The 14,101-nt window shown below is 45.2% G+C and overlaps 1 protein-coding gene and 1 long non-coding RNA gene across 8 annotated transcripts in view; both read right to left on the reverse strand.

Moving 5' to 3' along the window:
• Positions 1-2,528, reverse strand: part of NEK1 (NIMA related kinase 1) — a 143,909-nt gene extending 141,381 nt beyond the window's left edge. For 6 of the 7 annotated variants that reach the window (XM_077279489.1, XM_077279487.1, XM_077279491.1 and 3 more), the window contains exon 1: positions 2,257-2,503. In XM_077279489.1, coding sequence (XP_077135604.1) covers positions 2,257-2,373 — 117 coding nt within the window. In that variant the 5' untranslated portion in view covers positions 2,374-2,503. Of the gene's footprint in view, positions 1-2,256 lie in introns of all 7 variants that reach the window. The other variant, XM_077279490.1, reaches the window with a different exon arrangement.
• LOC143792966 (uncharacterized) overlaps positions 2,527-14,101 on the reverse strand; it is a 41,476-nt gene continuing 29,901 nt past the window's right edge. Inside the window, exons 2-3 of the long non-coding RNA XR_013220011.1 lie at positions 6,709-6,786; positions 2,527-2,648 (exon numbers count right to left, since the gene is read on the reverse strand). This is a non-coding gene — a long non-coding RNA (uncharacterized LOC143792966). The remainder of the gene's footprint in view (positions 2,649-6,708; positions 6,787-14,101) is intronic.

The raw sequence follows: 14,101 nt of genomic DNA on the forward strand, positions 1-14,101 counted from the left end.
CCATGCAAGGTTTCACCCCGTGGGGTCAAAATGATCACAAGAGCGGTGAGCAAAAATCCCAGAACCACATGGGACCTAATGATTGACCTGCAAAGAGCTGGGACCACTGTAACAAAGTCTACCATCAGTAACACACTACGCCGCCAGTCAGATCCTGCAGTGCCAGACGTGATCCCCTGCTTAAGCCAGTAGATGTCCGGGCCCGTCAAAAGTTTGCTAGAGAGCATTTGCATTATCCTGAAGAGTACTGGGAGAATGTCCTATGGTCTGATGAAACCAAAGTAGAACTGTTTGGTAGAAACAAAACTTGTTGTGTTTGGAGGAGACAGAATGCTGAGTTGCATCCAAAGAACACCATACCTACTGTGAAGCATAGGGGTGGCAACATCAAGCTTTGGGGCTGTTTCTCTGCAAAGGGACCAGGACGACTGATCCGTGTATATGAAAGAATGAATGGGGCCATGTATCGTGAGATTTTGAGTGCAAACCTCTTTCCATCAGCAAGGTAATTGAAGATGAAACATGAATGGGTCTTTCTGCATGATAATGATCCCAAGCACACCACCAGGGCAACGAAGGAGTGGCTTCGTAAGAAGCATATGAAGGTCCTGGAGTGGCCTAGCCAGTCTCCAGATCTCAACCCCATAGAAAACCTTTGGAGGGAGTTAAAAGTCCATGTTGCCCAGCGACAGGCCCAAAACATCACTGCTCTAGAGGAGATCTGCATGGAGGAATGGGCCAACATACCAACAACAGTGTGTGGCAACCTTGTGAAGACTTACAGAAAATGTTTGACCTCTGACATTGCCAACAAATGATATATAACAAAATATTGAGATGAACTTTTGTTAATGACCAAATACTTATTTTCCACAATAATTTGCAAAATAAATCTTGCCAAATCAGACACGGTGATTTTCTGGATTTGTTTTCTCATTTTGACTCTCATAGTTGTGGTCTACCTATGATGTCAATTACAGACCTCTCATCTTTTTAAGTGGGAGAACTTGCACAATTGGTGGCTGGCTAAATACTTTTTTCCCCACTGTATATTTAAAGGGGCCATCTGAGGCTCTCTCGCCCGGGGCCCATGAAAACCTGGAGCTGGCTCTGGTGGCAGCTGTTAATCATTTAAAGAACCATTTAGAGTTTCCAAAGTCACAGAGCTGCAATGTATCTGTACACATCAGATGCTATACTATGGCACCGTACGGCATCCACATTTTTTGTGCAGCCATATACTTAAATGGGTGAGTCTCATCCGAAGAAACTAGGGCGTGATGGGATTTTTTTTTTTTACACACACAGATTTAGTCAGTGGGAAAAAAACGCTCATGTGCTCCATCAAATAACATTGATCTGAGTGCTGTCTGCTTTTTTCAGCACCCCATGGCGACAGTGCTAAGGGGGGCTAATGGCGGGAGTACCTGTACTATGGGGTCTGATAATGGGAGCAGCTGTACTGCGAGAGGTGATGATGGGAGTACCTGTACTCTCTGTGTGATGATGATGATGGGAGTACCTGTACTCTCTGTGTGATGATGATGATGGGAGTACCTGTACTCTCTGTGTGATGATGATGATGGGAGTACCTGTACTCTGTGTGATGATGATGATGGGAGTACCTGTACTCTGTGTGTTGATGATGATGGGAGTACCTGTACTCTGTGTGGTGATGATGATGGGAGTACCTGTACTCTCTGTGTGATGATGATGGGAGTACCTGTACTCTCTGTGTGATGATGATGGGAGTACCTGTACTCTGTGTGATTATGATGATAGGAGTACCTGTACTCTCTGTGTGATGATGATGATGGGAGTACCTGTACTCTGTGTGATGATGATGATGGGAGTACCTGTACTCTCTGTGTGATTATGATGATAGGAGTACCTGTACTCTGTGTGATGATGATGGGAGTACCTGTACTCTCTGTGTGTTGATGATGATGGGAGTACCTGTACTCTCTGTGTGATGATGATGGGAGTACCTGTACTCTCTGTGTGATGATGATGGGAGTACCTGTACTCTCTCTGTGGTGATGATGATGGGAGTACCTGTACTCTGTGTGATGATGATGATGATGGGAGTACCTGTACTCTGTGTGATGATGATGATGATGGGAGTACCTGTACACTGTGTGGTGATGATGATGATGGGGGTATGTGTGTTATAGACACTGTGGCGGATACAGCAGTACACGCTATTGCAGGCTGCCATTCTATCCTACTAAGGCTCCAGCAGCGGACGGCACCCACCTTAGAGATGCTGATCTCCTTGATGACATACTGCCTGCCATCTTCCTTGGCTTTCACCAGGATGGCCTTCCCGAAGGAGCCCTCGCCGATCTTGCTCACTCTCACGTACTTGTTCATGCTGCCCGTCACTACGGCATGTCTGTGCGGCGCGGGGTGGGCGCAGCTCTGCGGAGGTCAGAGGAATGCAGCGCACACGATGGCCGGCCCGATCTGTGATGATAGCGGTTGCTGGGCAGCGAGCAGTCAGCGTCCGTCGCACAGATGACGTCACTGCCAGCGCGGCTCTGCCTGACCCTTCTTCTACTGGCAGAATGTTGGGGGAGGCGCTGGCCGCCATGTCTGTGACTGGAATCCCCGGCATCTGTGGTTGTCAGTGACTGCCGACATCAAAGCTGACGTGCAAAGGAGTCAAATTATACGACGGCAACATAGATGCTTAATTTCCCTATGGTTGCTATGGGCAACATGCCACGTGTTTCTTAGGTGTTATTGGGGCTATAAGTTATTTTCTTGCAGGACTGGTATAACTTCCTGGCTTCTGTGGAATCCCACCGATCCCGAGAATCAGGAGTGTGGTCGGTTGTTTACTGCCGCTGTAGTCATTCATTTGGCTTTAAAGGGACTCTGTCACCTGAATTTGGCGGGCCCTCTGTCCGGTCCGATGGGCAGTGTTTCCTCAGCTTTTATTCACCCCTTCCTTTCCCGCTGGGCGCAATATTTTCTGGAATTTCCGTCGGTTTCCTCCATAGTTCACGCGTGCGCAAAGCAATCTTGCCTTGCGCACGCGCAGTATGCTTTGCCCAACTGTGGGCAAAGGCGAAAAGCATTAGTGCGCATGCGCCCCCACACTATGTCCCGGAAGTATTTCGCTGTGTTCTGGGACATAGTGTGCCGGCGCATGCGCACTAATGCTTTTCGGCTTTGCCTGCAGTTGGGCAAAGCATACTGCGCGTGCGCAAGGCAAGATTGCTTTGCGCACGCGTGATCTACAGAGGAAACCTAATCAAATTCAAGACAATATTGCGGCCAGCGGGAAAGGAAGGGGTGACTAAAAGCTGAGGAAACACCGCCCATGGGACCGGACAGAGGGCCCGCCAAATTCAGGTGACAGAGTTCCTTTAAAGGGAACTTGTCACCCGCAAAAACGCTATCTTGCTATGAGAATGTAGAGCGGGGCCTGTAAGGCTTTGTGCACATGTGCAGTATTTGCTTGCAGAAAATTCTGCAAGATTTCTGCATCTTTTGGCAGTAAAAACGCTGCGGAAAAAAACACTTTTTGCCACATTCTTGCATGCGTTTTTGTACAGCAATGAATGCTTTTTGAGCTAAATATGTTTAAAAAAAAGTTTTGTGATGTAATTTCTGGGTCCAGCACCACGTTTTTCGTGCTGATTAGTGATGAGCGCGTATACTCGTTGCTCGGGTGGTCTCCGAGTATTTGTTAGTGCTCGGAGATTTAGTTTTCGTCGCCTCAGCTGCATGATTTACAGCTGATAGCCAGCCTGATTATATGTGGGGATTCCCTAACAACCAGGCAACCCCCACATGTATTCAGGCTGTCCAGCAGCCGTAAATCATGCAGCTGAGGCGACGAAAACTAAATCTCCGAGCATGCCAAAATACTCAGAAGACACCAAAGCATGCTCGGTATATTCGCTCATCACTAATGCTGAGTCAATGTGGCATCAGGGCAATGGGATTAGGGCTTGGTGTCAGCAGCTGTCATTGACACCTAGCTCTAGGCTTAGTAATTAAAAGGTGTCAGCCCTCATTACTAAGGCTACTTTCACATTAGACTTGTTCGACGCACGTCGCAATGTGTCTTTATGTAGGAAAAAACGCATCCTGCAAAGTTGCCCGCAGGATGCGTTTTTTCTCCATAGACTTTCATTAGCGTCGCATTGCGACGGAGTGCCACACGTCGCAACCATCGTGCGACGGTTGCGTCGTGTTTTGGCGGACCGTCGGCACAAAAAACGTTACATGTAACGTTTTTTTACGCGTCATGTCCGCCATTTTCGACCGCATGGCCGAAACTCCGCCCCCTCCTCCCCGGACATTACAGTCGGGCAGCGGAAGCATTGTAAAACTGCTTCCGCTGCCCACGTCGGGCATTAGGCTACTTTCACACTAGCGTTTTTGGCTGCACGTCATAATGCGTCGTTTAGGAGAAAAAACGCATCCTGCAAAGTTGTCTGCAGGATGCGTTTTTTTCCCCATAGACAAACATTACCGATGCGACATATTGCCACACGTCGCAACCGTCGTGCAACGGTCGCGTCGTGTTTTGGCGGACCGCCGCCACAAAAAAAGTTACATGTAACGTTTTTTTGTGCGTCGAGTACGCCATTTTCGACCACGCATGCGCGGCCGAAACTCCGCCCCCTCCTCCCCGAACCTTGCAATGGGGCAGCGGAAGCGTCGTAAGACTGCATCCACTGCCCACGTCAGGCATTTTTTTTCACAGTATGCGTCGGGCCGACGCAGCGCGACGGCCCCGTACCGATGCTAGTGTGAAAGCAACCTTACTTTCACAACGCACGTTGGGCGTTTTGTCCGTTTTTACCATCCGTTTCATCCGTTTTTTTGTCGGATCCGTTTTCCATGCCTAAAAATGGGAGTATCCCAAATGTGATTGGCTACTGGAAAATAGGGAAACCAATATATTGACTGGCTGGCTGTCTTCAGGCTAGCAGGAGTCTTGCTGGCATATTTGGGCGTGACGCCCCAGGCCAGGTTTATATAGATTTGGGGCCTGTCTGGCCAATTGGCTACAAATTCCTGATTCTGAGCATGCTCAGTGTAAAAAAAGGGATTCCAGCACTGGATTCCGTCATACGACGTGTCACAACGGATCCTGCGTCCATAGGCTTCCATTCTAGTCAACGACGTATGCCGCAGGATCCGTCGCGACACGTTTTCCCGACGCAGACAAAAAACGTTACATTGAACGTTTTTTCCAGACGACGGTCCGCCAAAACACAACGGATGCGACGTGTGGCCATCCGTCGCAATCCGTCGCTAATACAAGTCTATGAGAAAAAAACGGATCCTGCGGGCACATTTGCAGGATCCGTTTTTTCCCAAAACGACGCATTGCATCGGATCTGAAAAGACGGAAGTGTGAAAGAGGCGTAGCCGATAAGTACACACACATTGTCACCAGCCTATGTAGGAGCATTAACAGAACGAACGTACATAGGCTGTAGCCAGACAGCAACTGATAATTTAAAAGAAACAAAAATGGCGTGGGCTCCCGCGTAATTTTAATAACCAGCAGAGGGAAAGCTGACAGCTAAGAGCTAATGTTAATATCCTGGGAAGGGACCAATAGCCATAAAGGTTCCCAGGTTATTAATATCAGCTCACAGCTGTTTGCTTAGCCTTTACTGGTTCTATTAACACAATCTTTTAAGGGAGTAACGCAGTATATCATCGCATAATGTTTCCACACTATATTTATTCAAATGTACAACTTTTATTGATAAATTATTGAAAGAAATGTGATAAAAATTCAAGCTAAAAAAACAACAAAAGGAAAACGCTGACCCTGAAATTTGTTCAATGCAGGTATGTTGGACCTGAGATTGGGTAAATACCTTAAAATTGCTGTCATAAATTAATGCAGAAAAGAGTAAATATAGGTCTCACAAAAAACTGTTATATATCATGATCAAAGTGCTAGTGCATAGTTTAGTGGACCAAAACTGGAAAAACAAGGCAAACCAAGTCTGTTTAATCACGAACTATAACAAGCAATGGCCAGATCTCACCCAAATTATCAAAAACATTGGAACATTCTCTTAACAGACCCTATTTTAAAAAAATTCTACCGACCGCACTTTAATGGTAGCTAGACGATCTGACAATCTTAAAGATTCTTTGGTTGACAGTCATTACAATCCAATGCCATCACAGACATAGAATGCTGTTCCCCCTGTGAAATCTGCAAGGTTTATCAAAATTTAGTAAAAAGTAAAGCCTTTTCCAATTTTAATGGATCGAGAAATTTAGAGATTCGCAAAACATTAAACTGCTCCTCAAAGGGAGTGATCTACCAATGGCCATGTAACAAGATTTACGTAGGATTAACCACACGAGCGCTGAGGATGCGATACAGACACATTGAAAAATCCATCACTATAGAAGACGGGAGTACCCTAAAAGCCCTGCCCAGTCATTTCAAGCTACATCATGGTAGCAACCCCCTAGGCCTTAAAATAAAGGCCATGGCTCAAGCTTCCCTGGGGACCAGAGGGGCGATTTGGGAAGTTTTTTTAGCTCAAGTCAAAAGCAACTGGATTTATAGGCTTGGAACCTTGCAACCACAGGGGCTAAATGAAAATGTTGGATTTAGTGCTTTCTTGTCAAATAAACTCCTGTTTGAGTCATCACTGTGATAAGTGAACATTTTTTATTCTGTTTTTATCTGTTTCAAGTTACCATTCCCACCTGGGGGTCTGCGGTGTCCATTATGGGGTGGAGGACTGCTGTGCCATGCTTTTTGGACTGTTGTCATTGCATGGTGATCTGAAAGACAAAGAAAGAATAAAGAAACAAAGAAATAATCTAAACCTCACTGAGAGACCAGTATCCAAACCTTATTGGATATATCAACACTTACCTTTCAGGACAAACCTTTGCAAAATGACATCATAATGTGGACTACTGGATTCACCTATGAGGCGACACACTAAATAACCTCCCAAATAATCAAGTAAGATAAGCTTAATAAAGGAGAAGAAAAGTTGTCATAAGAACGTTCACCATAGTTCTCTTTTTTCGAATTATATTATTATTATGATTGTAATCACATTTTATGTATCTATCATTGTTTTTTATGAGATATGCAAAATATGTATATTATTTAATATCACAAAAAATAGAATAATTCATGTCACTATTTTTAATATTTATTTAATATCACAAAAAAAAAAGAATATTTTATGTCACTAATTTTACATTTTTTTTGCATTTTTATTATTTGTATTTTTTAATAATCTTGGATAAACATTCATCACTAAATACATTCATCACTAAAATTTATATTACACTAAGTCAAAATCACTATAGCCATCACTATGTTCCCCTTTTTTTCCTCTTTTCTTTTGTTCACATTACACTATGTAACACAATTGTTGTTCCTGGCTTCCAAGTGTAATATTTCAACTGCTTATGTTTAAAGACTATAAAAAAACTACTACATTCAGCATAAAATTTGATTTTATGACCACAGGCCTGAAAAAAATTGTATTTATTGTGTCAAAAGAAGGAAATTACACTATAACAAATTTTTATTTATTTTTTGTTCCTGAGTCCAAAGTGTGTTTTCCTAACCCGTTATGCCTGAAGCAAATAGAAAATAGCTGTTATTCCACAAAAACTTTGCTTCTGTGATCGGGACAACGAAATTTTGAAATTTGTCTGTTTTCGGGAAAATTCTCCATTCGTATTCAATACTGAGTAGTCTTCATTGTCCTGATCACAGAAGCAAAGTTTTTGTGGAACAACTACTATTTTTTATTTGTTTTAGGCATACCGGGTTAAGAAAACACTTTGGACCCAGGAACAAAAAATAAATAAAAATTTGTTACATAGTGTTATCATAATCTCACTTTCTTATCCTCCACACTTTATACAACTTCACTTTATATTCATTTTGTGTATATATTCCCCATCACCATACATAATATAACATGTTCCCAAAACCGTAACTGTCACTTCACATCGTCCCTTTACTGTAGTACTACGCCACACTACGAGCGATGTCACACTTCCCTTTATTTCTAATACGCGAGATGCATACTCACCCCTATGCTTATCGTAACAACCAGGTAGTGCACATGTTTACTTCTGAGCGGCACTCCCGCACCCTGCTAGTGCCGGCAGGGAGCGCCGCTCAGAAGTCTGCATACCACAGGTCCCCTACTTTACTGGTTAGACACTGTATCACTAAAATTTAGCATCACTTATATCCTTAGAAAAGGACTTGCTATATATATACATATCATTTATATATTAAAGGGAACCTGTTAACCCCAAAATCGTAGATGAGCTAAGCCCACCGGCATCAGGGGCTTATCTACAGCATTCTGTAATGCTGTAGATAAGCCCCCGATGTATCCTGAAAGATGAGAAAAAGAGGTTAGATTATACTCACCCAGGGGCGGTCCAGGTACGATGGACGTCGCGGTCCAAGCCGGGGCCCTCCATCTTCTTACGATGACGTCCTCTTCTTGTCTTCACGCCGCAGCTCCAGCACAGGCGTACTTTGCCCTGTTGAGGGCAGAACAAAGTACTGCAGGGCGAAGGCGCCAGGCCTCTCTGACCTTTCCCGGTGCCTGCGCACTGCAGTACTTTGCCCTCAACAGGGCAAAGTATGCCTGTGCCGGAGCCGCAGCGTGAAGACAAGAAGAGGACGTCATCGTAAGAAGATGGGAGGCCCCGGACTGGACCGTGACACCCATCAGACTGCACCGCACCGGGACCTCCCCTGGGTGAGTATAATCTAACCTCTTTTTCTCATCTTTCAGGATACATCGGGGGCTTATCTACAGCATTACAGAATGCTGTAGATAAGCCCCTGATGCCAGTGGGCTTAGCTCATCTATGATTTGGGGGGTGACAGGTTCCCTTTAAGCGACTCTATGAGTAAGACTCGGGAGAGTCGAAACGTCATACTATTCTGGTCGCTTACTATATATTTGTTATTTGCTTCTATTTTTTATGTTTTGTTAATAAAATCAGACTATTTTGCATATGTAACCACTAGAGTGTGTGGTGTCTTCTAACAAAATTTGATTCTAAGGACTCCTACAGTCCGTGACACCAGCACCTCGCTCTATCTAACTGAGTGCACACCAATATACCTTATCTATTGTGTTCACAGCAGGACGCCTGTGAGTCACAAGGCAAAATAAAAGAAAGAATGGATTGGGTCCAAGTAGTGACTCAGTCAGATTTTTAGGAAAATCAGTTAAGGGCTTTTATTTTTAGAGAGATTTGAAGGATTGGTAGTGGAGCGAATCCCTCTCTCCACTCTGGGTTTTCGAAGTGGCTCTATGGCCACGATTCCATTTAAATCTGTCAGTTTTTGTCTTGGGTGTGTCAGTGTTGGTTTGCAAGCTGCAGAGTAGCTGGCTCTGCAACATCCAGCGTGTGTGAGGTAACACAGAGCCAAGGGAAGCAAATGTCTGCGACAGCTTCGACAGCTCTTTGGTCTTCGCCATAGTGGAGTTTGGAGTGTGACTGTTTGAGATTGTGGACAGGTGTCTTTTATACTGATAACAAGTTCAAACAGGTGCCATTACTACAGGTAATGAGTGGAGGACAGAGTATCCTCTTAAAGAAGAAGTTACAGGTCTGTGAGAGCCAGAAATCTTGCATGTTTTTAGGTGACCAAACACTTATTTTCCACCATAATTTGCAAAATAAATAATTCCAAATCAGACAAGGTGATTTTCTGGATTTGTTTTCTCATTTTGACTCTCATACTCTCATAGTTGTGGTCTACCTATGATGTCAATTACAGGCCTCTCTTATCTTTTAAGTGGGAGAACTTGCACAATTTGTGGCTGACTAAATACTTTCTTTCCCCACTGTATGTAGTGTAGCAGTATGCATAGTGTAGCAGTATGTATAGTGTAGCAGTATATATAGTGTAGCAGTATACATAGTGTAGCAGTATGTATAGTGTAGCAGTATATATAGTGTAGCAGTATACATAGTGTAGCAGTATGTATAGTGTAGCTGTCACGGGGTTACCGCAACGGAGTGAACTCAGAAGACCGCAGCGTCCAGTCGCTCCTTCTATGCTGAGAAGAAGCATTTCTCCCTTGTATTAAACGTGTTTGTTTCTTCCAGCAGAACAGGGGTTAATCGGCCATATTAGAAAGCTCCTATATTTAGCTGTGCTTGGTTAGCCACTCCTTTTCCCTATAAAATCTGGGCTCGATTACCAAGTAATTGTCAGAGTTAGGCCCCTTTCACACATCAGATTTTTGCCGTCAGGTTCAATCCGGCGAATTTTGAAAAAAAACGGATCCAGCGAATGATTCCAACGGATCGTTTTTTTCTCATAGACTTGTATTAGCAACGGATTGCGACGGATGGCCTCACGTTTCAGTTATCGTTCACCGGATCAGTTGAAAACTGTTTATCCGGCGGCGGGAAAGTACGGACAAAGTAACGTTTTTTGTCTGCGGCGAAAAACCGGACAGCGCCATCCGGCGTTTGCTAGAATGGAAGCCTATGGGCGCCGGATCCGTCACATGATGGAATCTGGCGCCGGATTCTGATTTTTTTAACTGCGCATGCTCAGATTTAATTAGGATACAATTGGCCAGCCCCCAATTAGGAAAGGTGTATATAAAACCAGCCAGGTAGGGCTTCACTCATCCATGTACCAGCCTGCAAGCAAGACAGAAAGCTAGAACCTGCCGCCAGAGCAAGAACCTGCCGCCACAGCAAAAACCTGCCGCCAGCAAGAGCAAAAACCTGCCGCCACCAGAGCAATAACCTGCCCCAGGCCAGCAGCCAGCCACAGTCTTTCAGGCCAGCAGCCAGCCATAGCCTTCCAGGCCAGCGGCCAGCCACAGCCTCCCAGGCCAGCAGCCAGCCACAGCCTACCAGGCCAGCCACAGCCTTCCAGGCCAGAAGCCAGCTACAGCCTACCAGGCCAGTGGCCAGCCACAGCATTCCAGGCCAGCAGCCAGCCACAGCCTACCAGGCCAGCCACAGCCTACCAGGCCAGCAGCCAGCCACAGCCTACCAGGCCAGCAGCCAGCCACAGCCTACCAGGCCAGCCACAGCCTACCAGGTCAGCCACAGCCTACCAGGCCAGCCACAGCCTACCAGGCCAGCAGCCAGCCACAGCCTTCCAGGCCACCAGCCAGCCAACCAATGTCTTCTTCTGGGAGTCCTCCCCTGCGTCTTCAGCGCTGTGAGGTAAATAAATATATATACACTCACCGGCCACTTTATTAGGTACACCTGTCCAACTTCTTGTTAACACTTAATTTCTAATCAGCCAATCACATGTCGGCAACTCAGTGCATTTAGGCATGTAGACATGGTCAAGACAATCTCCTGCAGTTCAAACCGAGCATCAGTATGGGGAAGAAAGGTGATTTGAGTGCCTTTGAACGTGGCATGGTTGTTGGTGCCAGAAGGGCTGGTCTGAGTATTTCAGAAACTGCTGATCTACTGGGATTTTCACGCACAACCATCTCTAGGGTTTACAGAGAATGGTCCGAAAAAGAAAAAAAATCCAGTGAGCGGCAGTTCTGTGGGCGGAAATCCCTTGTTGATGCCAGAGGTCAGAGGAGAATGGGCAGACTGGTTCGAGCTGATAGAAAGGCAACAGTGACTCAAATCGCCACCCGTTACAACCAAGGTAGGCCTAAGAGCATCTCTGAACGCACAGTGCGTCGAACTTTGAGGCAGATGGGCTACAGCAGCAGAAGACCACACCGGGTACCACTCCTTTCAGCTAAGAACAGGAAACTGAGGCTACAATTTGTACAAGCTCATCGAAATTGGACAGTAGAAGATTGGAAAAACGTTGCTTGGTCTGATGAGTCTCGATTTCTGCTGCGACATTCGGATGGTAGGGTCAGAATTTGGCGTAAACAACATGAAAGCATGGATCCATCCTGCCTTGTATGGAGCATCTTTGGGATGTGCAGCCGACAAATCTGCGGCAACTGTGTGATGCCATCATGTCAATATGGACCAAAATCTCTGAGGAATGCTTCTAGCACCTTGTTGAATCTATGCCACGAAGAATTGAGGCAGTTCTGAAGGCAAAAGGGGGTCCAACCCGTTACTAGCATGGTGTACCTAATAAAGTGGCCGGTGAGTGTATATTTTGGTGATGTTCACGTAATAAATATACACTCCCTGACAGAAGTTATGTCGCTTATCCATGTTATGTAAATAAAAGCTTATAACCTGACGTTAAATTCATCCATTGGCTGTATAAATTATTCTTTTGAAAGCTGAAACCCTCCGAAATGTGGTTTAGGTTAAGAAAATAAATTGACATCAATGCAGAAATATTGATCAGTTAATGGACACAGAATGGTCAGATTCTGGCAAGACAAAAGTTTTGTCGACCACAGAAAGTAATGTGATATTCAAATAATTAACTTAAAATACAAATATATGTTGCATAACATTGGTGAATGAAGTTGTGGTGCTATTAGAGTCATATTTAATATTTTGTGTGACTTCCATGAGCTTGAAGGACTGCATCCATGTGGTTCAACAATGATTCATACAATTTATTAATGAAGTCATCAGGAATGCAGTCTTACTTGCCTCCCAAAGTTCATCTAGATTCTTTGGTTTTGTCTTCCAAGCTTCCTCTTTCATACTACCCCGAACATGCTCAATGATGTTCATGTCTGGTGACTGGGCTGGCCAGTCCTTGAGCACCTTGATCTTTTTTGCCTGGAGGAACTTTGTTGTAGAGATGGACGTATGAGATGGAGCACCATCCTGCTGCAGAATTTGACCCCTTTTATGATTTGGAATATAAGAGGTAGCTAATACTTCTTGTTATTTTGGGCTATTGATATTGCCTTCCACCTTGCAAATGTTTTGCACACCCCTGTTATGACCCCAATGGCGAGGGTCTCAGAGGAACAAGTAAGTCTGCGACGTACAAAAATCCAGCTCATAGGGCAGTGGTAACTGGGTTGACCATATAACTACTCCTAACGCCAACACTAGAAGTAGCCGGGGAACATGCCTACGTTGGTCGCTAGATGTCTCGCGCCAGCCGGAGGACTAACTACCCCTAGAAGAGGAAAACAAAGACCTCTCTTGCCTCCAGAGAATAGACCCCAAAAGTCGGATACAAGCCCCCCACAAATAATAACGGTGAGGTAAGAGGAAATGACAAACACAGAGATGAACTAGGTTTAGCAAAGAGAGGCCCACTTACTAATAGCAGAATGTAGTAAGATAACTTATATGGTCAACAAAAACCCTAACAAAATTCCACACTGGAGATACAAGAACCCCCGAACCGTCTAACGGCCCGGGGGGAGAACTCCAGCCTCCCTAGAGCTTCCAGCAAGGTTAGGATACAGATTATGTACAAGCTGGACAAAAATGCAAACAAAAACAAATAGCAAAAAGCAAGAAAGCAGACTTAGCTTAATTTAGCAGGAACCAGGATCAGTAGACAAGAGCACAACAGATTAGCTCTGATTACAACGTTGCCAGGCATTGAACTGAAGGTCCAGGGAGCTTATATAGCAACACCCCTGACCTAACGACCCAGGTGAGCATACAAGGGATGAATGACATACCCAGAGTCAAATCACTAGTAACCACTAGAGGGAGCCAAAAGGTAAATTCACAACAGTACCCCCCCCTTAGTGAGGGGTCACCGAACCCTCACCAAGACCACCAGGGCGATCAGGATGAGCGGCGTGAAAGGCACGAACTAAATCGGCCGCATGTACATCAGAGGCGACCACCCAGGAATTATCCTCCTGACCATAGCCCTTCCACTTGACCAGGTACTGAAGCCTCCGCCTGGAGAGACGAGAATCTAAGATCTTCTCCACCACGTACTCCAACTCGCCCTCAACCAACACCGGAGCAGGAGGCTCAGCAGAAGGAACCACAGGCACAACGTACCGCCGCAACAAGGACCTATGAAATACGTTGTGAATGGCAAACGACACCGGAAGATCCAGACGAAAGGATACAGGATTAATGATTTCCAATATCTTGTAAGGACCAATGAAGCGAGGCTTAAATTTGGGAGAGGAGACCTTCATAGGAACAAATCGAGAAGACAGCCATACCAAATCCCCAACGCGAAGTCGGG

Source organism: Ranitomeya variabilis, chromosome 1 (genome assembly GCF_051348905.1).
Source record: "Ranitomeya variabilis isolate aRanVar5 chromosome 1, aRanVar5.hap1, whole genome shotgun sequence".
NCBI classification, from domain to species: Eukaryota; Metazoa; Chordata; class Amphibia; order Anura; family Dendrobatidae; genus Ranitomeya; species Ranitomeya variabilis.